This window comes from Lemur catta, chromosome 23 (assembly GCF_020740605.2).
Source record: "Lemur catta isolate mLemCat1 chromosome 23, mLemCat1.pri, whole genome shotgun sequence".
In the NCBI taxonomy this organism is placed as follows: domain Eukaryota; kingdom Metazoa; phylum Chordata; class Mammalia; order Primates; family Lemuridae; genus Lemur; species Lemur catta.
The window spans coordinates 20252655-20277530 of NC_059150.1; the positions used below are offsets into that span (position 1 = coordinate 20252655).

At 34.9% G+C, this 24876-nt stretch overlaps 1 protein-coding gene across 1 annotated transcript in view; it reads right to left on the reverse strand.

The window, feature by feature from the left end:
• Nucleotides 1–2077: 2077 nt before the first annotated feature.
• The window catches only part of EDEM3 (ER degradation enhancing alpha-mannosidase like protein 3), a 70084-nt gene continuing 47285 nt past the window's right edge, over nt 2078–24876 (reverse strand). Inside the window, exons 14-20 of the mRNA XM_045536400.1 lie at nt 23591–23756; nt 23187–23341; nt 22108–22261; nt 19912–20103; nt 18496–18661; nt 15247–15432; nt 2078–6113 (exon numbers count right to left, since the gene is read on the reverse strand). Of these exons, the coding sequence (XP_045392356.1) occupies nt 5704–6113; nt 15247–15432; nt 18496–18661; nt 19912–20103; nt 22108–22261; nt 23187–23341; nt 23591–23756 (1429 nt within the window). The 3' untranslated portion in view covers nt 2078–5703. The remainder of the gene's footprint in view (nt 6114–15246; nt 15433–18495; nt 18662–19911; nt 20104–22107; nt 22262–23186; nt 23342–23590; nt 23757–24876) is intronic.

Here is a 24876-nt window from a genome sequence, read left to right on the forward strand (position 1 = left end):
GTCAGTAGTTTTTAAAACGTGTTCAGTGGAGCCCTGGAGTTTTGCAAAGGCATCTCGGGGGCAGCTCTGAGGTTACTCATTCTCTCTGGCTGAATGTTAACTCGCAGAGGAATGGAGGAACTGAGGCTGCAAGGCATGAGGATGACTTTGAAGCAGACAGACCAGAACCTTCAGACTTCCTTCCTAAGGGCATAGTCATTCTGGACATGTGTGACCTCGCTCAAGTCACTTCCCCCTCTGTCTTCTTTTCTGGCCAATGAGGAGAATCGATGATACGATAATTACAAAAATCTTTTGTCTCTGAAGTTCTGAGACCCCTACATGCATTGTGCTCTCTTCAATATCTATAGTCCACAAAAAATATTTTCAGGATTACCTTTGTCCAACTGTCTTTAAAGCTGGTCCACCATTTCTGTGACATTTCTCAGTGACTACAAATCCTAGCCCTTTCAGGATAAATGTGATTTGGGGAACTGACAAAAAATGTTCATTCCTGAACCAGCTACTGGCAGAGGTGAGGCTGAAGTGAATAAGGCCACATTTTCCCTTTCTTCAAAGGGATCCTAAGCCAGTGATAAGCTGGTAGAACACACTGCAAGTGGAACTCTTGTGTGGTTTATGGATCTCTTTGGCCATTCTGAGTGGAGATGATGAAATGTTTGAGCCAAAGATCAGAGACACTGGTAGTTGCCTTGAAACGAAGACCTCTCTCTCCTGTCTACCATTTTGAAGGGGTTCTGATAAATATCCTCTGACTCAGAGACCACAAGGCCTCAATCTGCAAGCAGTTCATTCTCCTAGTCCCACCCCTTTGGGTAAGTGCCAAGCATCCTCAACTCCCAGATCCCCTTGGTATCTGGCAGGTTCGCAGTTGAACATTGTAAGGTCTCTGAATCAGCGTTTGTGGCAGCCACGTTACATTTGGCTCAAATGGATTATTGTGCATAGTTAGGAGTCTGCCTGTGTAGTAGACATCAAATTTTAATGTGGGCTCAAATCCCAGGCCCATCTAACTGGCCTTGTCTTCCTCCTGTCTCTCCAACTGCCCTTTTCCATTCCCATCCACACAAGTCCTTCCTCCTCTGCTGTCCTTAACTGCTAGGAATCCTAGGGCTATAGATCCTCCTCTTTTCCCTATTCCACACACTTTTCCTGGTAAAACTCATTTCCTCCCAAGGCTTTGAACCCCGGCCAAATGCTGCTTACATCCATGGGAGGTGTGCAGTGTGTATGGGACTGGTTGAATTGCGCAGAAATCCAACATGGGAGGGCTCTGGTGTGACTTTTGTTTTTGAGATGGGGTCTCACTGTGTTGCCCAGGCTGGTCTTGAACTCCTGGGCAAGTGATCCTCCCACCTCAGCCTCCCAAGTAGCTGGACTACAGGGCCATACCACCATGGCCTCCTGGCAATGATATTTTTCTTTTTCCCTTTTATTTGTTAACTGACCTCCACTTATTTTTAAAATCATAATGCTTATTTTGTAAATTATGAAAATATAAAAATATATAAGGAAATAGCAATTGCTTATGATCCAAGATAACCACTGTTAATGTTTTGGCTATTTAAAATAGAACTTCACTCCACGATGATTTCCATCACTCTGACCCCTTGTCCTCATTTTTCTTCATCAATTCATTGTCCTATTTATTTTCCTCTTTATTTTCTATCTTCTTTACTATGTTTTACCCTAGGTCCCATGATAGCATCTGACATATAGAAGGCACTTACTCAGTAAGTCACTGTTGAATAAATGAGTCAATGCTATATATGTATATATCTCATACTTTATAGACAATTCTAGATTTTCCTTCATTTAGTACATTTTTGCATTCCACAGACTTGTTTAAAATTCTTCAGTGATTTCTCGTTACCCTTAAAACGAAGTCCAAAATCCTTACTATAGTCCACAAGCCTGAGTTTCTAAACCCGATGTTCCCAAATTCACTGCCCAAGGTAAAATGAAAGGTTAAAAAAAAAGAAAGAAAGAAAGAAAGCAAAGTGGTAAAAAAAAATTTAAGACATTAAAGTATAAAGATATAAAAAAAGTATAAAGATATACACAGTGATTCTAAAAATTCAAATTAAAACTAGACCAGAATATTTACATATTTTATTAAATCTTTACAATCAGTAATTATAATCAAATACACAATTATATACAGGATTATATACATTTTGCCCAGACTTTTACATCACAGTACATAGTTTCCCTTAGAAATATTGTATACATTTATCACCAAACAATAAAATCCAACAACAGTAGTGTTACAGCACCTGTTAGTACAGACATCTTTTTCATAAATTACATCATAAGAAAATATACGGCTGTAAATTGGGCTTTTAAAAATGTCTTTTATAAAATCTGAACATACAATATTTCATTCACAGAATGTTTTTTTTTCTATGTTCTGACTGAAGCCTTGTGCATAAAACGACCGGTTGGAATATTTACTAAATTCTACACCCCTCCCCAAATTATAAGCACTGTTTGAATTACTTATGCTGAGCTTTCTTTATGATGAATTTGGCATGGGAGAATTTGCTGAGAGAACAAATGCTGGCTTTACTATAAAAAAAGGTTGTGTGGTGGTAATTTAAATTTAAAAAACTTCTTGCGAGAATAATTATACTAGTGAAGTTAAAATCAGAGTGCACAATTTTTCATTTTACTCTCTAATACTGTAAAGAAAAAGGGAAAAGTATAATGCCAAAAAATAATTTATTCTGAAACAGTTATACTCTTTTTGGAAGCCTCTTATAGGTTAAGAAAAAAGAAAACCTACCCAACAAAATATCCCATCCCAAACATACCTAGTAAATTATAAATCTTTCACACTTAAAACTTTATGGGAAAAGTACTGCAAATTAGGGCATATAATTTCAATGGACTTTTATAAGCAGAAAAAACTATCGCTATTTCATTTTTAGTAGGTAAACAAGTTTTAAAACTCGCAAATACCTGAATTAAATACTTGTCTAATATCTAACTTTTAACTTTCAAATGAAATCCTTACTTGATTCCGGGTTTGTAAACATTGTATAAATCTTTCTTAGTCAAACAATTTTATGGCTGTGGTGATCACTCCAGCTCTATTTCCAAGCAGTCAACAGTTAACTGAGGTAGACCAGATGTTTCTAATTCAGGGCCTCATGGAAGCCCCTGAACCTTTAGCAAGTAAATAAAATGTCTATAAAAGGTATTTAAAATACAAAACATAAAACAAAACAAAACAAAACAAGACTAATGCTGTCGGGGTTTTTTAATGAACTGCAAAAACAACTTTGTGGCAGTGTGTCAAATAAGTAAACGAATGTAGAGTCAATTACAATGTTGGAGTTTGGAAGCTGAACATTATATCCTCTTTTAACTAGGGGAAAATTGAGTATAATTCTTTTTGGGTATTAATGCTGGGTATTCCTTCAATTGTTAAGTATAGTTGGTTAAATTTTTTTCTTTTCTTTTTTTTTTTTTTAAAGGATTTAGTTCTCTAAACAAGTGAACAATTTACTTCTAACCACCAATGAAAGGCAACAGCTCCCCCTAGCGGTCAAAGGAAGGGAGCTTGGCAGTAGGCTGGCTTTTCCTAGTGTCACACAATCCTTCATGCCATCAAGTTCTCCTTGTTGGAAAATAAATTAGGTTGCTTTCACAACTTAGAAAAGTTGGATTTGGACAACAATGGCTTTGAACTACAAATGCAAAACCAAATCAATGTATATAAGGCTTCTATAATCAAAGTCTTAGAGGAACATCTGCTCCTTTTCTCCAAGCCCCAGTCCTATAAATCAAGGCAAGTCAAGTAATTAAGCTTTAGCTATTTTGGCAGCTTTGCAATTAAGATGAACAAAACACTATGTCTACCCTTCTGTATACAGTACGTATTATAGTTCTATCATCTTACACCAAATTTCACATGCACAGAGACTAAAAATATCCATTTTGGTTTCAGGCTTAATTAAGAGCCAATGAAGAAAGGTCTTGTATACTACTCTTTTTTTCCCCTCCCCAAACTGAGTTCTCTATTAGATTTATTACTCACTGACCCAATTATGTTTAGCTGGAATTTCTGAAAGCAGGTATTTATCCCTTTATGAGAGAATATGTCTACCTGGGATCTAAGACATACTGTACATGAATATACATAACTACAACACAGCACTGCTGTTCTTCAACAGCTCCGTTTATAGTTTAAGTTCACCAGTATCTCAAAACTGTGTTTTAGGAAAAGGTTATTATGTAATGTCATGGTAAAGAGAAAGGAAATTAAGTCTCTCAAATATGCCTTTAGAACTGATTCAGGTAACTTTTAAAAATAAATAAAATGAGTAAAGCCATGATTTCAACTACAGGGCTGTCTACAGATATCAACAACAAAATTTTTAAAACTTAAATGTGGCCAGCTCCAGACTGCCACCAAAAACCAAAAAAAAAAAAAAAAAGAATAGGAAAAAATTTTTCATTAATAAGCTGTATGGCTATATGTAGTTGCTACTATGTACATTTTTTACACAGGTCACCATAGACTAATTTTCAAGTCCATATCAGAAGGAATATTTGTTTTTAAAAAAAAACCCTAAAAACCGTGATTCAACAGAAAATGTGACAGACTCCTTAGCGCAACTTTAGAAAGCAAAGTTTCAAAGGAAAAAAGACAGTAGTTACCCCAGGAATTTTAGATCACTACCACAGTTATATCATGGCTCTGTAAGATAGAAAAATGGAAGAAAAATGTATGCAGCTGTTGGCGATATGGGCCTTGTGGCTCAAATTGCATACCAAACATGGGATGGAGTAAGGCTGATGGCTAGAGGTAACCACCTCTAAGTGAAATGAACTGGAAAAGATTTATAATCTACCCTACAGGGATATAATGCTAGCTCCATTTCAGAGTAGTCATAGCTTTCCCTATGGAAGGCCCAATGGGAAGTTCATATTGCAACATTATAGTTTCTCCATTGCTCCATTTTTCAAAGTATTAAGTAACCAATTTCCACAATATATTATATGACCTTTTTACCTGGTCCCACTGATTAGTCTTTATGCACAGAACTCATTGAGAAAGTACACTGGCTTCACCTTTGGTTTAAATGAAAAGGACATTGTCAAGAAGGAAAAAAATATCAAGTTAATCTTGATCATTTGTCACAAAATGAAACAAGTGATGTGCAAAGACTGTCTTCACCGTGAACGTATTTGCGTCACCACTTAGGCCACTAAGAGTGTTTTCACGAAGGCAGCTTAACCAGAACGCTACAATACTCATATGTGTCTTCCCAAAAGAGCCTCTACTCCAAAACCAAGACAGCTGAACTTCCTTTAATTAGAAAGTTATCCAAACTCCTATTCCCCACACTCCACTATTAACTGAATTTGTTTTTTGTCTATCCAGAGAATGTAGAAACCTGGTTCCCAAGAATGCCCAGGAATCTTTCCCTGGCCTGAGGGGTTGCAGGGTGGTGTAATGCTGTCATTTGAGGGGCGAATTGTGAATTTCCATTTTTGATGGGACACTTTTAAACAAGGTCAATTTTAACACAGCACGTTCCAGATTCCTATAACAACTAACTATGCCAGTCAGAACGTGGTTGTTCATCACCATACTTAAAGCCTCCCATTAGAGAGCCTGCTTAGTATTAGGGTGTCTGTTAACCACAGTTTACCTTTTCTTTTTAAATACCTACCACCAGATTCTTTAGTGGGTCACAGCTCATCCTTCTCCATCATTTCAAATGCTTCTATATCTTCATTCCAGTCTGCTAATATGGAGTCTATAGGCTGGCCCTTTTTACCCCAGCTAACATTAGGATTGGAATCTTCCTCAGTGTCTGATTGTTCTTGAAGTTGGTTATCTAAATCTGTACATTCACCATCAAGACTTGTAGTCTCGGGGTATTCTGTGGGATTAGAAGTCTGTTCAGAAGGGGAAGGGCTTGCAGCATTGTCCGTGTCTGCTGGAAATAATGATTCTGGGTGAGAGTTTAGAGAACTTTCCTCAGAAGACTCTTGATCCACCAAATCCACCTCATGAGAACCTGACGTCATCTGTTCAGGACTCTGATTCTGAGAATCACTTTCAGAGGATGGTTGGTCTTCATTTTCCATTTCTGAGTCTGTATAAGAAAGAAACACATTTCATTCTACTTACCCTCTCAAAAAATTTACTATTACACTTTCCAAAGCATATTGGTTTTTACGATAAAATGAAAAAAATAAAAAGTCAAGAGGCATGACAATAACTGATAAGACTGACTTCAGTGCATATCAGTAAGCCAAGAAATATAATAACTAATATTAAAATGCATATAAATTTGCAACAAATGGCTAAAATTTATTAGATACCTAAATTCAGGAAAGCTTGTCCACGAGAACATACCAAATAGAAAAAATTTTAAACAGCATATAACATTGCTATGTTTTAAAATAACATTCCTTTGAAAAGTGCAATTCCTACTCAGTAAGCCATAAAGATGCAGCTAAGCACAGTTTTGAATGATTAATTTGACTGATCAAATAAAAATATTTTCACAAAGAACTGGGATTATGTACAAAATTCTATTATTGTAGATTTATGAATGATAAGATATAATCATTCTAAAGCCCACTGGAAGACTGAAGAGTGAGTTAAACTTCTCGTAATGAATACATTATGAAACCACTAGAGGCAATTTACTTAGGGTTCCTAAGAGCATCAACGCCCACAGGCTACCTCCTCTCAGTCTCTGCCTCTGTGATGCAGTCAGCCAGTAAACATCTCCCCAGTGTCCGCTCTGCATGGTGCTAGGGACAAAATGAGGAGCAAAATCAAATACTATATACCTTCCCTTATGGATCTGATAGTCCAACTGGGGAAAAGACATTTACAAATAATCAGAGAAGATACATGGAAAGCTCCAACTGTGACACATTAGGAAAGAAAGGTATGCATGTTAGCAAAGCTTACGGTTCAGTCGTCCCTCCGTATCTGTGGAGGACTGGTTCCAGGACTTCCCATAGATACCAAAATCCGAGGATGGTCACGTCCCATATATAAAAATGACATAGTATTTTCATATAACCTACACACATCCTCCCATGTACTGTAAACCATCTCTAGATTACTCTCCATATTACTTATAATACCAATACAATGTAAATGTTATGTAAATAGTTGTTATACTGTATTGTTTAGAGAATGATGACAAGAAAAAAGTCTGTACATGTTCAGTCCAGACTCTTTTTTGTCTTGAATATTTTCAGTCTGTGGTTGGCTGAATCCAGATGCAGAACCCACAGATACGGAGGCCAACTGCAAGGAGACTGGCGAGTTCCTTCAGAAAGCGACACGTGAGTTGGGATTTAAAGAATAAGTAGAATTAATTAGTCAAACAAGGGGGCAGAAGATGGACTTATTGAAAAACCAGAATAACTGAAGGAAATGTGGGCATACAAGAAGGTACAGGTGGGTACTGCTGGGGCACAGAAAACAATTCCCCAAAACATGGGGCTCTGGCACGCTGAGTGCTTTGAAAATTGAAAGACTTCAGAGGTAAGCCTCAGAACCCAGGTCTCTCTCTCATCTTTCCCCTGCCTTCCCTCTCTCTGATCTACCTTCCTGAAGCACCCTGAGGGACCCTCTCTGGAATTTTCTTATCTAAGAAAGCTTCTTTCCAAAACAAATGCAAGTGTCTGCAGAATCCCTCCCAAATAACCAAAAACTACCAGGAAAGAGAAGAGAAGAGACTGGGAGTCCTGACCACGCCCAGACAGACTTTTCTTCTGTTCTTTTGAGGACAGTGCCAAGAGATTAACTGGGGGGCTTTATCTAGACAATATGCAAAGAGAATCATTTACTCATCACTGCCTGAGCACTGCGCCTATTCCTTCCCTCATCTCCCTCTCCCCTAAGAAGAGGGCATTTAAGCCTCAACCCCCTCTTTGGGTTCATATTCCCTTTGGCTCCTGTGCACACGTGTGCAGGTAATACATTTATTATTCTTTTCTCTTAACCTGTCTTTTTGTTTTAGGGGTGTCAGTCATGATCTTTTACAATGGGAAGGAAAGGGATCACCCCTTTATTACCCTACAGTGCATATATTCACCCTGATTAGGTGCAATTACTTGCCTAGATAAATTCACGTTCTTAGGTTTTTTTTGGAGAGGGAAGAGGTTGAGGAGCGCGCACACATTCTGTCTTCTAGCCATGGAAAAGGTACAATTTAATTAGAAAAACCATGGTGGGGCCCAAAGAAAGCAAGGATCTAGTTTCTTAGAGCTTATTTATGCTAGGTTACCCTAAGTTCAAGGGAGAACAAAAAGAAAGACCTTCAAGTTTCTTTCTAGATTGTATTATTCCGGATAGGAAAAGGTGTAAGATTGTTTTGTTTAGTAATGAAAGATAGTGTTTGTGATTAAAAACTCTCCTGGGGTTACATGTACAATATTATTTTGGAAATCTAGCTAATTCAATAGGAGAAGAAAATAATCAGTGTAAATATAGGAAAAGAAAAGATAAAATAATCTGCATTTTCAGATTCTGATTGCATACTGTCAAAGCAACTGTAATGAAAAAATGCTATTAAAATTAATAAAAAAATTTGGTAAGGAGAGTAAAAATAAGTATGCAAATACCAATAACTTTTCTGTAGCAGCAATAACTGGCTAAAAATGAAATCATCACACCTTTTCATAATCAAAATAAAAGCTATAAAACACAGAATTAAATTTATTATGAAAGGTACAAGACCCATATTGCCAAAAAATCATAATGAAAACATAAAATAAGATCCGATTACATTTATAGGTATATTCTTGGATGGAAAAATCTTAATATTTAACAATATTTTCTTAATTTATATATAAAGTATACGATTATATAATTGAAAATGAATCCCATTTTTACTTCTTTTTGTTTTTATTTTGGAACCAGACACAATGTAAAGTTCTTATGGAAGAACATCATATGCCAATGAGAAGTCAAGAAATTTTAAAAAGAATCAGTGAGGGGAGAATTGCCATATCAGATAATAAAACTCACTCAAAACAGCACAGTGTTTATTACTGGCACAGGAATAAACTAATATATTAGTGGACCTGTTTCTTGCTAGTCCAGAAACAGATCCAGCTATGTAAGAATATATGATATATAGCAAAGATGGTAGTTGAGTTCAAGGACAAATGGATGATTTGCATAATAAATGGTGTTTAATAACTGACAACTCAACTGAAATAAAGCTAGACTCCTAATTTACATTAAAATTCTATATTAATTAAAGACCAAAAAATGATAAAAATTCCAGAAGAAAACTTAGGAAAATATTATGTGAAAATAGGGTAAAATGATCTTCGGAAACCCAGGAGCCTTAAAGGAATTAATATTTTTGATTACATAAAAATTTTAGAAGAAAATCATATAAACAAAGTCAAAAGATGTTATGCTGGGAAAATAGTATATATATATATATATATATATACATACACATATATAATCTTATCTCTATCTTTGTCTCTATATGTGTGTGTCTTTTCTAGATTATTTATAGGACCTCTATTTATTTATATGTGTGTGTGTAAATACAGGAAAAGAAATGCGCCCACACACACATAAATAGAAAGGTCCTATAAATTATCTAGAAAAGACACACAGTATTATTTAAAGAGGGAAAAGCATATGAATAGACTATCCAAAAAAGAGAAAAAGCAAATAAAAAAATACCTATAAAAGGAAAATATGCTGACTAAAATTGGGGAGAAATATGTATTCTCATATCTTGCTGGAAGGGATGTGAATTGCTATAATCTTTTTTGGAATACAACTTGTGATATCTATTAAAATTAAAAAGACCCATATCCTTTTTGCCAGCATTCCATTTTAGTAAATCTCTAAATTCTATAAAAAGTATCCATATGTATGAAAACACGTATAGGAATGTTTCCTACACCATTGCATATAGTGACAAAACAAAGAAACCTGGAAATAATTTAGATGCCTAATAGTGAAACGGTTAAATAAATTACGGTATCATCATACCATAAAATGTAATGCAGCTTTTAAAAGAATAAGTTATGCTATTCTATTAGCTTGAAGGAATGTTCTTAATATAGGTTTAACTGTAAAAGGCAAGTTGCTGAATGATATATTTGCATATCCCATTATTGTGAAAAGAAAAAAGTAATCTGTAATATGGAAATGTATAAAGCACAAAGGAAAATATGAGAGATTACATACCAATGTTAACATTGGTTAGTTATCTCAGGAAGATGAGAGGTTACTTTAAAACTTTTAATACATCACTGAATTGTTTAATTTGTTACAAGTTTATTTTTTTAATTAAAAAAATTAAGTTTTTAGCAATAATCATTCTATGAGGCACTATAGCAGTGGTCCACAACCTTTTTGCACCAGTGACTGTTTTCATGGAAGACAATTTTTCCATGGACTGGGCAGGATGGGTGGAGGGGAGATGGTTTCGGGATGGTTGAAGTGCATTACATTTATTGTGCACTTTATTTCTATTGTTATTACATTGTAATATATAATGAAATAATTATACAACTCACCATAGGTCGGGGACCCCTGCACTATAGTTAAGTCACTAGGCACCAGCTAAATTCAAATGCATACACACACACACACACACACACACACACACACACACACACATATTGAGAGAGAGAGAGAAGGATTTTGAAGAAGACACTCACAGAAGAAAATATTTTGGTTCTCACAAGCCAAGGAACTACAGAACAAGAAATAAAGGCAACAATCAGGAAAGTAAAAACGGCAGTTATAGGTGTACAAACAGATAGAAAGGAGTTATAGTCTGCCACATGGCTACAAATCTTCATTCTAAGGTGCCTGTTTTTACCAGTATGTGAGATCACAGTCTTAATAGCATAATGACTACAACATTAAATTGAGAAATGGTGTATCGGAAACACAGGAAGCAAAGACAGAATGGAGAAAATCTCAAGATACAAAGAAAAGAAAATCAGTAAGTTTTAATAATAAAAGGGGAAGGGAACCTTGGCAAAGACTTAGAGATGGAATGTTCTATAATCATTCATTCACTCGTTCATCTGTACATTCAGTGTTTACTGAAAACAAGGAATACAGAGGTGAGAAGTAGGTAAAGAATTATATAATACAATATAAATATCATAAAACTATATTTAAAAGACATCCTTAAATTTTGCCTAGGAGAATAAGAGAAAAATTCATAAAGAAGGCAGCATTTCAAATTTCAGATGGCTAAATGTTCTCAGAGAGGAAAAGGGCCATGGGTGTGGGGATAGGGATTGATAAGGCATTTCTAGAGAGAGGGAAGAGATGTGCAAATGCAAAAATGCCTGAGAAAACATGCTTTGGTTGGAGAAAGGAGGGTAGGTAAGTATCAATTTTGCTTACAAGTATGTTTCAGATGTTATTCTCCAGGCAAAGAGTCCATCTGCAAATGGACTAAATTTTTCTTCTTGGAATTCTTTCCAACAGCAACCTAAGTTCCACAGTTCAGCTCCAGAACAGATTCACCCCAATCAAGTTCAGTGGGGGCTAATCTTAGGAAAATGACACTTGCCTGACTTAAATCGGGAGCAGTTCAAAGAATGGGACTTTTTTTTTTCTTTCCCCCACTTTCTCTGTCTGCCTCTTTACCGGACAGGCACAGGAAAAGCCCTGAAATCATTTGGCTATTACCCACAAGACTGTAAGCCTACACTCGAATAAGTTGCAAGCATGACAATGTATTGGAACTTAAAAATGTTGATTTTTTTTTCCCCTTGAGAAATACTATTGAGAAAAGAAAACTGATTCTTAATTGTAAACTGCTTCAATTTGGATCTAAAGGCAACACCACATTGCCTTTTGTTTGTGGACACTGGGTTGGAATAATTAAGTAAATTTTAGAAAGATGAAACACACTGAGACATGATACTGAAAGTTCTATTCAACAACAGACTGTGGATAACTTAACTTTCAGCAGTGTCACTGATTTGACTTGAGTAAGCAACATCTCCACTTGATAAAATATTTAGATTCTGAAGAAGAATGTGTTATAAGATATCAGAAAATTTTTGCTTTCAGATATGCTTATACTAATGTCTAGGACTTACCATCAGAATAAGAAGATAGCAGTGAGGGCTTGTTTGGGGCTTCTATTTTCTGTATTAATATGTGGAAAGGACTACTCAATCAGCACTGTGTAACTTTATAAGGAAAAATACCTATTTATGGAATGAGAGTTTCAGAAAGGGCAATCTGGAAGACATTTCATTGGTGAAATTTTAAGGATGTTATTATTTGGTATACTTATATAATCCTAACTAGTACCCATGATGCTACAATATGGCCCGATACATAGCTAGCAGACAGAAAAGGAATGCCAACTGGGTCTTGTTCAGTGTTTCTCAGAGTATCTGAGGAATAGGCTACATCACAATCACATGGATGCTTATTTAAAATTTCAGATTTTGCCCCCCTGCCTTTAGAGAGTCTGGTTCAATACTGTGGAGTAAACCCAGGAGCCTACACTTTCAACAAGCACATGAGCTGGTACTGATGCAGGGGAGAAACAAGGAAGTATGCGGTAACTGTACAGGACAAATTAATGACGACCACTGTGGACTTTAGCTTCTTAGGATATTATCCTAAAGAATAAAATAGTTGGTTTCATAAAAAATATTGTCACTTATTTTTGTTACATTGATACTATTACCTGTTGCTATTACAACTATAACCTATTGCTGATTTAGTTAATATAGCTGTATAGTTCTCAAAAGAGCTGCTACACAAAAAGGAGGTTAAGACCTTTTATCAAAACATCACTCTATAAAAAAAAGACATAGCTCAATAAATTTATGGACTGTGAAAACTTTTTAAAAATATTATTTAAATAATGCCCTTTTACTGCAAAGTCCTTAAGGGAATACTGTTCCTCAAGAATTTTTTTTTTTTTTTGAGATAGAGTCTTGCTCTGTTACCTGGGCTAGAGTGGGGTGGCATCAGCCTAGCTCACAGCAACCTCAAACTTCTGGGCTCAAGCGATCCTTCTGCCTTAGCTCCCAGAGTAGCTGGAACTACAGGCATGCGCCACTATGCCAGGCTAATTTTTTCTATACATTTTCAGTTGTCCAGCTAATTTCTTGCTATTTTCAGTAGAGATGGGGTCTTGCTCTTGCTCAGGCTGGTCTTGAACTCCTGAGCTCAAGCGATCCTCCCATTTCGGCCTCCCAGAGTGCTAGGATTACAGGCATGAGCCACCACACCCGGCCGCCAAGAATTTTTTTTTCTAATACAATTGATTATTTCTCATACCCTTTCTCCAGTATGGGAAGCACATGCTTTACCATAATCTTGTGGTCCTAATCCCATCCACCCACACAAACATATGAGCTTTTAAAACAAGTCAGTACTTTACATATTTTACATTGTATTCAAATAAAAATTGATTGAAAGTAATAAATACCAAAACAACAATGCCTTTGTTAGAGTGACTCTTACATGGACATGGACTAGTGAGTTCATCTATTATAGGGGATGTATAATTAACAGTATTTGTTATGACAGGATCAATAAAGAATTATTATTATGGGACTAGCTGACTAGACATGAAAATAATCTAGTTAATTAAACCACGTATTTCATGGTATCCACTGAAACAAAATTATATATGTATGTGTATATGCACACACATATATACACATATGTAATTTAAGGCTTATTAATGCAAGATACTTACTACTATTAATAATGTAGCTTGGAATAATTTTACCTTTTAATAATGCTGCTGAAATTCCAGTGGTAGCACAAAATAGGGGGGAAAAAAGCAAAGGCATTAAGAGTTACATGGAATAATAATTTGCCTACGTTTGATGTGCTTAATGTAGGAAAGAAGATCTGAGCTTAGAAAAAGGGCCCAGGAAAAAAAAACTTTTTTTTTTTTTTTTTGAGACAGAGTCTCGCTCTGTTGCCTGGACTAGAGTGCCGTGGCATCAGCCTAGCTCACAGCAACCTCAAACTCTTGGGCTTAAGCAATCTTCCCACCTTGGCCTCCCAGAGTGCTAGGATTACAGGCGTGAGCCACCAAGCCCGGCCAAGGAAAAAAAATTTGTACACAGGAGGATTTAAGAAGATTAGAAAACCTTTGTATTTCGTTCTGTTTTCATCTATACATCCTTATATACATATAGTCTACTCACTCCATTGCTCTTAAATAGTTGATATTTCAAAGAATCTCAAGAAAGAATAAAGCAAAACAAGATGACAACACAAAACACTGATTAGGCTAGCATTAGATTGTCACGAAACTTTTTTTTGAAATGTCCCACTTGGAAGTTACACTAAATTGAATCAGTTTCCTATAGATCTATCTAATACCCTAGGGGATATAACAACATTATATAAATTATACAACTTCATCCATTTAGGGGGGATGGGAAGAGTATGGCATTCTCTGTACTCCAGCAGATAAGAAAGACGTCTACCACAAGAGGGATGATAGTCTATGTCTGATAGCTCACACTTTATCTCATTTCTCTGCTATCCCTGGGTATGAAACTATAAAAGAGTACTAGTAAGACCTTGCATTTATTTAGCAATCTGCATTTCAAGGAGCTTCAAATTACAAACAAACGTTTTGGCCTAGAGAGTACTATTACTCCCTTGAATTAAGACATGCTATCTCGTTCTTCAGAAATAGTATTTCTAAGTAACTCTTGTAACTTATAAATATCCATGTGATAAACTTAGATCTCAGCGGGGAAAAGCTGCTAGATTTTTATTGCCTTCACCAAGATAATGGTCATTTGATTATTGGTGGCCTGATGAGACCAACTAACTATCATATTGTATACAACATTGCATACAATCTCTTCATAGTCCTTATAAAAGAAATATACAATGTCCTATCAATGACATCAAATTGGTGAATATTTCTGGATGTTAAAATGGCTTTCTTTATGTAGTCTCATATTTTTATCAACTGAACAGAATCATGGCAAAAATTATAAATTACATATAAAAATAGAATTCTAAATACATCCTAACTCAGCAAAGAAAGCAAAATAAATGTTTTACTACTCTTATTTCCAAAAATAAAAATATATTTTGAAATCATTTTCTTCTTTTTCCCAGAATTAGAATGCAATCATCTTTTTTAAATTTTACTTGTTTTATTAGTGAACCAAAAAAAGGGTTTGTGACTCATTTTTGTTATCAATAGCAAAATTAATGCTAAGCTATATAAAAAACAAATGGTTCTTTACCCTTACCTCGATCTTTTGCTTTATCAGAAAGGAGCACTTCTACCTCCTCATATTCCCGGATGGCATCCAGTATGATGCTTCCTTCTTTGCTGAATAAGAACAGCATGGGGATCTTGATGTCATCTGTCTCCTTCCCGTCACCTGCCATCTGGAACAGAGGGGCAGTATCACTGCTGCTCCCCTCATTGTCATCTAGCCAGAAAACGAATACAGCAAACATCAAAACATCCATTCATTACAAAGATCTATCTAACAATTGTTACTGTTTTTTTACCTGTTGACAGAATTAAGTTTATGCATCAAGAACTTCAAAAACAAACAAAATTTTGGACCCACTAATTATCCTAGAAATTTATTCCTGAGGAAATAATTCAAAAGAAGCAAAAAGCCCTATGCTCAAAGAAGTATACGAGAGTGCTATTTATAATTGTGAACTGTAATCATTATAATTATAATTAACTACTTGATGGAACACACACAAAAACAGAATGATATAGTAATATATGAAACAAGTAGAACACAAAATTCTATGATTATGACTATAAAAATTTCATATGCTTATAAAAAAAGTGTAGAAATGCAAAAATTCAATGACTTGGATTACAGTGATAGAACCATAATGAATTTTTGTTGTTTAAATTTTCCTCTAATGGCATTATTATATTGTTTTATCAAACTACAAGTTGATAGTTCTTTAATATAATGCACACAAAGAATAGTTATGACTACCGAGGTCTTTCCTCTACAAACTGAATTAAACAGTATTACTATTTTACACTGGTTAAATAGTAGTAGTAGGACTACTAATAGTAGCAGTTACTAATAACACTCTGTGTTACTAGAGATGCCAGTCACGTTCACCTCCACTCTCATGTGCCAGTCTCCCTACAGCGCCTGTCCTGTCTCACAGCGCTTGTTGTTACAGGCCCTGCTAAGTGCAGAAGACAACATATGACCCAACCTCTTAGTAATAACTGATCAGACAAAGAATGGCTGCCTGGTCCTAAGGCTCCCTGGGAAACCTACAACTGGCACACAGACAGACTGTGTCAGTCAGCAGTGGGTAACAGTCCAGGTAAGCGACACAGACTTACGGCCAAGATGCAATTTAGAATGGCCATTTTGGAATAGTGAACAAAGAGGGAGCAGGCTGGTGAGAAGCTGGAAAATGAGGCAGAATTACAAAGAGAAACAGAGGAAGGAGTCCAGGGGGACCCACAGATAGAGACAGAGAGAGAAATGAGAAAGATGTTGGCTATCAAGGTTCCTGTTGATTTTTAGTTCTCATTTCTACCTCCTGGTGAATCCCCATTGTATCTGTGGCTCTTGGGTTCAATGAGAATAATTCATTTTCATATAGTAAACAAACCTCCCTTCCTAAACCAACTTAAGTAAATTATCTCCTGCAACCAAATGATTTCTAAGATAACTTGTACTTCTAGTCCTTGCAATAAAAACAACTATGTCCTAGTTTACTCATTTATATACAATTAAAACCAGGAAAAACAAAACAAATGCTTTGTGAGAAACAAAAAACTTAGGACAAAGAAGTCATAAGAAAGTTTCTCTTTAAAAATTAAATTTTCTGAGAATAAGGATCACTGTCTCTTATTTATTTATCCGTAGAACCCAGTAGAGAATGCTTCAACTAATAGCTACCAAAGAAAACACTGGTTAGACTTAACAATCCCTGCATATTATAGAATATATTATGAGAATTAAACTTTGCTGAAAAATAGGGAATATCTAAAATACTACACAAAGAAAGTTTTTTTAAAAAATATTGATGCATATGTTCCACACTTTATTTTTTATAATTTTTATTTTTATTTTGAAGTTCCCAGTAAGTAGAGATGTTCAAAATGATAGCGATGGTAAGATACTAAATTCTTCAATAAAAATCTCAGTGTGGGAAATAACCAAGAATAAAGAGGATGACTTAAGCCAGCGGTCAGCAAACTTTTTCTGCAACTTGCTATACAGTGAATATATCAGGCTTTGCAGTTCTCTGTTGCAACTACTCAACTCCCCCATTGTAGTTCAATGCAGTCACAGAGAATATGCAAACAAATCAGCATAGCTGTGTTGCAATAAAACTTTACAAAAACAGGTAATGAGCTGGATTTGACCTATAGTTTTCTAACTGCTGATTTAAGTTATTAAACAAAATTTCTAATACATACTTAACTAATGAAATTTATACATTCATTAAATCAACACTGGAGTGCCCATATGGGATAAGCAAAAGGAATAGTAAATAATTTTTCACTGAAATAAATACTAATATTTTACTTTAAATGTTTATTTACCTTGAATTTAGAAAAAAAATCTATCCTAATTAGGAGCATAAAAAAAGAAATCAAAAATAGATTTCCCTCATGAGAGAAGCTATACAGAAGAACTCACAATTAGGGTGAGACACCAGGTCTTCCAGTTCTTTCTGAATGTAAACTACTATTTACTTTAATACAGAGAAAAATGTATATTTCCCCCGATGGCCTGCTTGTCATAATATAACTGATTTTCTATGAAGTATAAAAAGCATAACCCACCAGTCGAAATATATGAGTAAAATGATATAAAGTTGATAATATGTAACTTCAGTAGAAAAAAACCCAAAGGATATAAATCTGCTAGCAATACTGTAAATACTGCTATAGTATGTACTGATGCCTACATCCGCTATAATGTCAATCAATTTTATATATATTATCTTTAAACTTTATAATCACCTAAAAGATATTAATCACCATTTCCGCTGAAGCTCAAAACATATTCTACTAAAGAATCAGATTGAAAAACTGAAGTTGGGCCAAGGTTACACTGCAACGCTGTGGTCGAGCCAGGAACTGTCCCTTCATGTGTCTGACTCCAAAGCCTGCATCTTTGCAGAGGAATGGAAATTTTCAACGGCTCCCCAGTGGAGAGGACAAAGTGTAATTCTTGCCCTTCAGAGGTTTTGGATCTCATGGGCACATTTTCTTATCTGTGGTACTGGGTGCTTTTATCACTCACTCCTATCCCACCATACTTGACCCCAAGTATTTTCAGACATTAATATACAGAAACCCAAATCTAGGCTTTCAAAAAAGATATCAGATATATAGAAATTATTAACAGTACTGGATTACCTATCCTTTATGTTGTCTAGGTGAAACAAAAATAATGACAGACTCTTTGATAAAATTTTAGAAAAACAAAAATCCTAAAAATTATCTCCTCTTAGACAACACAATGACATGGAGGATTACTTACCAATGACAATGCCACCAATGGCTCCGGCGTTCTGGATGTTGCGTGCCTTTTCTGCAAACATGCACTGTCCTCTTTGTATCAGAGCAATTTTTCCCACCACTGCCTCAGGGTTAGTAAGCTCTGAACAACCATTGTATGGTTGACTGCTTGCAACAAATCCTCTTGTCTGTCAGAAGTAAAAGTAACTTAAATACTTTAATCTTCTCAAATTGCAATCTAGTCATTACCCCTCAGTATTTAGGGCTTTAAGAGAACTAGAACTCATTTTTTCCTAATTAATAGTTAGCATACAATTTTGTTTTAAACATTTCGCATATCACAGTACCCAACCAGCATTTCTATTGTGCTTTGCAGTTTATAAGGCATTTTTACGTAAATTACGAAATCTGATCTTCATAATGACTCTGACCAAAACAATACAAATAGTATTTCCATTAACATATGGGGAAACTGAGACTCAGGTAATATAATTTGCTCAAAGGTACAGTGTTAGTGGTAAAGTCGGGACCTATAGGCCCCTTCACTACATTTACTACAGCTGGGAACCATTTTTAAACTATCATTGGTAACTGGAAAACTTTTTGAAAGAGGGAAAAGAAATACATTTAGTCTATATGAATCTGCAAGCAGTTCTTTTTCCTAGAAAAATTAAATCCACTAGTGATTTTTTTTTAAAGTTGTTAATATAAAGACATATGAATATCCTTCACTCCCTTAGAATGTAAGCTCTCTGAGGGCATGGATCTTCATTGGTTTTGTAAACTGATACATAGCAAGTGGTACCTGGAATACAGCAGGCACTCAATATATAGTTGCTAAATGAATCAATGTATAAACCTTTGACATAGTTTAAAATACACATTAGACAAAAGTCTAAATTCAGAGTAATAGAATGGAAAGAACACTGGCTTCAGATTGTCAGGATACTTGGGCTGTGGTCCCAGCTCTTCAATCAATTAGTCAGATGAACCTGTGAATTGTTGAGCTATGCAGGTCTTTGTTTCCCACATTACAACTAAGAGGACCTACTAGCTTAGTGTTCTTCCAAGTTTGCTCAGAGGAACTTCAGGGTCCCAGGCTGTCTATATAGCCACCTGAGCCAGAGCACTGCTGCTTTTAGCTGTTTTTCTACCTTAAGCTCCTGAGTTAGATTTTTGTCCAAAAAAAAGGTCTAGTGGTTGTTAGAAAGTTTGAAAACCATTTTAATTTAGATAAATTAAAGGTGCTAACTTAGAGAAGAGACTAAGAAATTGGATACAATCTGAACAAAATTTTAATTAAAATTCTTTTACTTTACTTAAATCTGAGACACTGAATACTGAAGTTTTTAAAACAATGAAATTAGAGACTAAAAAATTAGACAATACTTAATGTTTTCAATTCAATTTCAACAAGCATGTTTTAAACTTACATTACCTCTTTATGTTTAGACAGATCCGGCCCAAACTGAGCTGGTCCAGCAGTCAATACTACCCTGCCAAAAAATGGGTGGGAAACAATTTGTACAGCTCGTGGAGGTAGCTGCTGTTCTTTTTGTTGCTGACTTGACAATTCAATCATCTCCTGCATGAACCTCAACCCATCTTCAGCATCAATTGAACTAGCAGCCTATGAAAGAAACAGATCCATTTTATCCTTCCTTTCTGGAAAATCCCACCAACTTTTCTGATTTTCTAAATACAATGTGCTATAGTCTCCCACTCTAAAATTTCTCCTTTCACTTTTGGTCACCAAGTATTTATGGTTTACTTGTCCTCAAAAATATTACCTGCAGAAATATTTTCTGAAAATGACTTATCTGTAATTTTTATCAGTGTCACCCTCACTATTCTATAAACCACTTTTGGTTTGTATCAAATGCTCCTTTGCCTGGCTTCCCCTGTGAAGAAATTAACCTCATATTTGGCCCATATTTCCCCTACTTGAAATGGAGAACTAACAACCAGATACAATTTGATTCAAAACATATGTATCAAGTACTTATTCTACCCCAGCACTCGCCTAGGCACTGAAGAGACAGTTGTTAACAAGTCTGTGTCTAGACAAGAAACATGTAAAATTAGCTATGATAAAATTTCTCAAGTGGGAAAGTGGAATAGGAATACAGACAAGGGAACAACTGGTTCTGCTGTGTGTGTGGGAAAGATTTAGAATGACATTTGACTGGAGCCTTACAGAGCAAAAATTGAAGAATGACTGAGTATAATAGAAAAAAGAAGACAGATTCTTGACACTTGACAGGAAAAACCAACAGGACATGACAGGAGTTGGAGGATGGAGGAAGACAGAGAGGAACTGGGAGACAGGAGCTAAAGCCTATGCTGAGACTTCCAGGTTTGATTACTTAGAGAATGATGATAGAGTTTACTTGCACAGAGAACAAAAGAAGGAAAGATGGGTTGAGGTACAGGCAGGAAGAGAGTAAAGAAGGAAGAGATAGTTCAAGTTTGGACAGATTGAGACTGAGATGCAGAAATGCACAACAGGTAGATCAAAGCTGAGTTTAAGATTAAAGTTAGGAATCAGGGTTACTTATATATATCTAAGAAGTCATATGTACAAAGATGATAGCTGAGTTTGTGGAAATAGGCAAGACTGTTGAAGAGCATACAGGGAAAAGAATATCATCTAGATTCTTGGAAAAGTGCCTACACTGAGTGTTTGTACCAAGAAAGGAGAGAGAGCTACAAAGGAATCTACAGAACAGTGAACAGAAAAGTATAAAAAGAACTATGCTGCTGAAATATCCTGGAAGCCAAGAAAGGAAAATGTTTTAAGAAGGGGTCAGTCAACAGTTAGAGAAAAGTTAAATCATGCAAGGATTAGGATGCCACTTGGTAGCCATTATGTCACTGGTGGCCTAAGTAAAAGCAATGTCTTAAGAGATGTCACTCCCACTACCAGGAAGCAAGGGTGAATAAAACGTAAGGAAGAAGGAAGAATACTCTTTAAGGACGGACGGATGTGGCAAAAATATGGATAAGATGAAAATTTGAAGGCATGGTGTCATTATGGGAAGGTTAAATTTAAGATTAAGGGATACCTGAGTATGGTTTTCGGTAGAAATTATTCAGCAAACTATGTAGTTTTTTGAGAATCACTACGCTAATAGGGTAAATAATTTAAAGACCTCATGTTATAAAAACTTTTAAAGTAAAAATCAATAAAAATGTCCCCCAAAATTATCTTTCCTAGGCACAAATAAAATGCCTATAATACTTAAGATTCAATAGCTCTTTAGAAACTAAAATATAAAACAGATGTAAATAGTAAAACTAATTCTTAGCTCTTAAAGTTATGCTCTAAATAGATGTAAAGTGGAAAGACAATGGACTGAGAAACAGAAAATTTAGATTAGAGTCCTACATTTGAGTATACTAACTTAAGCAAAGTGCTCAACCTATCTCTGACTTAGTTAATTGATTTATACTATAAAGGAGTTGAATTAGATGACTTTCCAAGATACTTCTGAGTCCTAAAATTCTGATTCTCTTAACTTGAAAAAATGTATTTCAAGTTTTTAAAAAGTCAAATGTCATTATCTTATTAAAGCTAATGAGACCAAAGGAAGCAGAGAAGCGATGGTATCTAATTAGTACAGCAATGTCTTACTTGGATTGCATGTTGGACCAACTGGACTCGCCCATCTTTGAGGTGAATCAAACTCACCCCCATCTTCTTCAGGATTTCTAAATGCTCAGGGTTAGTGGCCATGAAATCTCTGGCTCTCAGAGGGGGTTTAGCTCCACTCCTGAAACTCTCCTCTCTGCTAAAAGCAATTATAAGCAAGGCTTAAAAAACTACAAGTCAGAATTGGCAAAAAACACAAGCCAATTAAAAATAATGTTAAATACGTACAAAATTACTAGTTTTAGAACAAATAAAACTGTAATAACTGGAAACAGCTATTTTCCTACATATAATTTAGGTTATTAATAAGTGGCATAGCTTTCAAATAGCATATCTTCCAGTTACAAAAGCATGTATATTGTTTATATAAGTTAGTATGAGTCAACAGCATTGTAACTATTTGAAGGTACAGAATAGATTTGCTTGGGCATTTGTAACTACTAATGTTTTCCTCTAAAAACAAGATGTTTCTCCCAATATTTTAAAAGCTAAATAATATTTATATCAATAAATGATAATGCTCACATAAAAATATATATTTTTTAAATTTTCCTGCAATGGCCTTTCTAATGTAACTATTTGGAAGAAACTGAACTCATTAAGCCAAAAATATTTTTTATCTAACAAGCAAGAGTAAGTACTCTCTCAAAAAATAAAAGTCAAACAAAAAAGTCCCTGTTTTTCATGATGCAGAAACTACAGACATAAAGAAAAATATTTTCTACATGTCTAAGATATGGAAATATTTGATGAAACTGTTATGTGTAAAAATGAGCTACAGAAGTTAAAAACTGTTATATACTACCCACTTATCATTACTTAGTTCATTAAACAAAAGACAGGTTGAAAACTTCCATAATAATAAAAAAGACATTACTACAAAATGAGCTTTACTATCTAACTTTACTGAAAATTTTCATTTTAATTAGTGATAACTATACACCTCAATATTTTTGGTCTAAGTGAATGCCTCCTTGGGTGTTATTATATGTTCCTTAAGTTCTCTGTCATTTACTAAGAATTAACTTTGATATTAACAAATAAAAAATAATACATCTTACACTCTGATGAGGCCTCTAGGACAGCTCTTATCCACCACATTTTTCAAGGGTTCACGAATGCTCTGGGCATACAATGGGTCATTAGGGAAGAGAATCTGAGTATTTGGACAAGTCCAATCAAAATTACTGTCATCCAGTTCTGTATATTCTGAGGTCTACAATATAAAAAAATTTTATGTAAATAAAAATAATTATTTTACTGAACATTAAGATTTTTTTAAAAGGAGACATTTAATGAAGTCTAAGTGTATACAGAATGTAGTAAAAACAAGATAAGAAAATGTTACATGTACTTTTCCTCCTACCATACATATATTTATTGAATTCTAGTCATAGATTACTTTTCACTAGAAAACAAACATGGAAGTAAAAAAGAGAATAAGATATCTAACTCAAAAACTCACTGTATTCTTCTTAGAGATGTTTTGATTTGTAGTAGAGAGCCAAAGAGGTAACAGATGAGCTTCTGTTGTAAAGATATAATCTTCTATGTCAAAAATAATGTCTTCTTTATCAGCAAATAATAGGTAAAGATATTTAAACATCTCAGCCAAGAAGAAAGAATCCATTCTAAAATGAAAAGTCAGAAATAAATATAAGAACATAAAATACCTAAATGCCAACTATCTGAGAGCCATACAGTCAAGGTCAATAACCCTGTCTATACTAATTTAGATGTCCAGTGATCTACAGAAGATATCAATCTCCCAGTGGCAGAATAATCCTGACTCCAGGTAAATTCCACGGTAATGAAAAAGACCAGAGTAGCTGCCTAACACACAGGTACACTAAATCTTGTCAGTAACGCAGACAAGATTTTTCTATAGGTCTTCCAATAAGGAAAAGTTCTCTGTTTCTTCTGTAGAGAATCAACAGCAGGGAAATAACCCAGATGAATTTTATTAGTGAGAACTACATAAGAGTCTTCAACTAATATTAAGAGAACTGGATAAAGTCATACAATTCTGATGGAGTTTATTATGTAGCCATTTAAGTGATAAACAAGAAGGCTTTAAAAGTAATCATTTATAAAAAGTTACATGAAAAAAAGTACAACACAAAGTCACATGGGCTATGATTATAATATTGTAAATATTTATATAACTGTCAAGAAGGGAATGTGGAGAAATAAAGAGTAAAAATATATGTGCCTTTACAAATGATTTAATGTTATTGTTTTAACAACTTTTTAAAGAAAAGTTTAAATAAAATTAAAAGTGTCAGAAAAAGAGCATAGCTGGTAGATGGAGTTATAGTAACATTAAACTTAATTTACAACCTCCCAAAGCACCCTGGGTTTTGGTAGTAATAAATAACTTTTAGTTTATTGGACAGGGTGCATAGTTTCACACCTCTGGCCAAGTACAATTCCTAGCACATAGTAGGCACTCAATAAACATTTACTCAGTTGAATGCAAGTTTAAATAGCATTACTGAAGAATGAGCTGCAGAGGTAGTGGAACGCAGTGGAAGAATATGGGCTTTGGAAACAGATCTTCCATTAACTCTGTGACCATCAGAATATTATATGAAGACTGTGAGCTTCACTTAACTTCTATAAAAGGGACATAATAATACACTCATGACATTGGTGGAAAGACTAAATGAAATACTAAATGTCAATTATTTAGCAAAGTAGCTGGCATATTATGACATCAAAACTACAGCTATGATTTTTCCTACATATAAA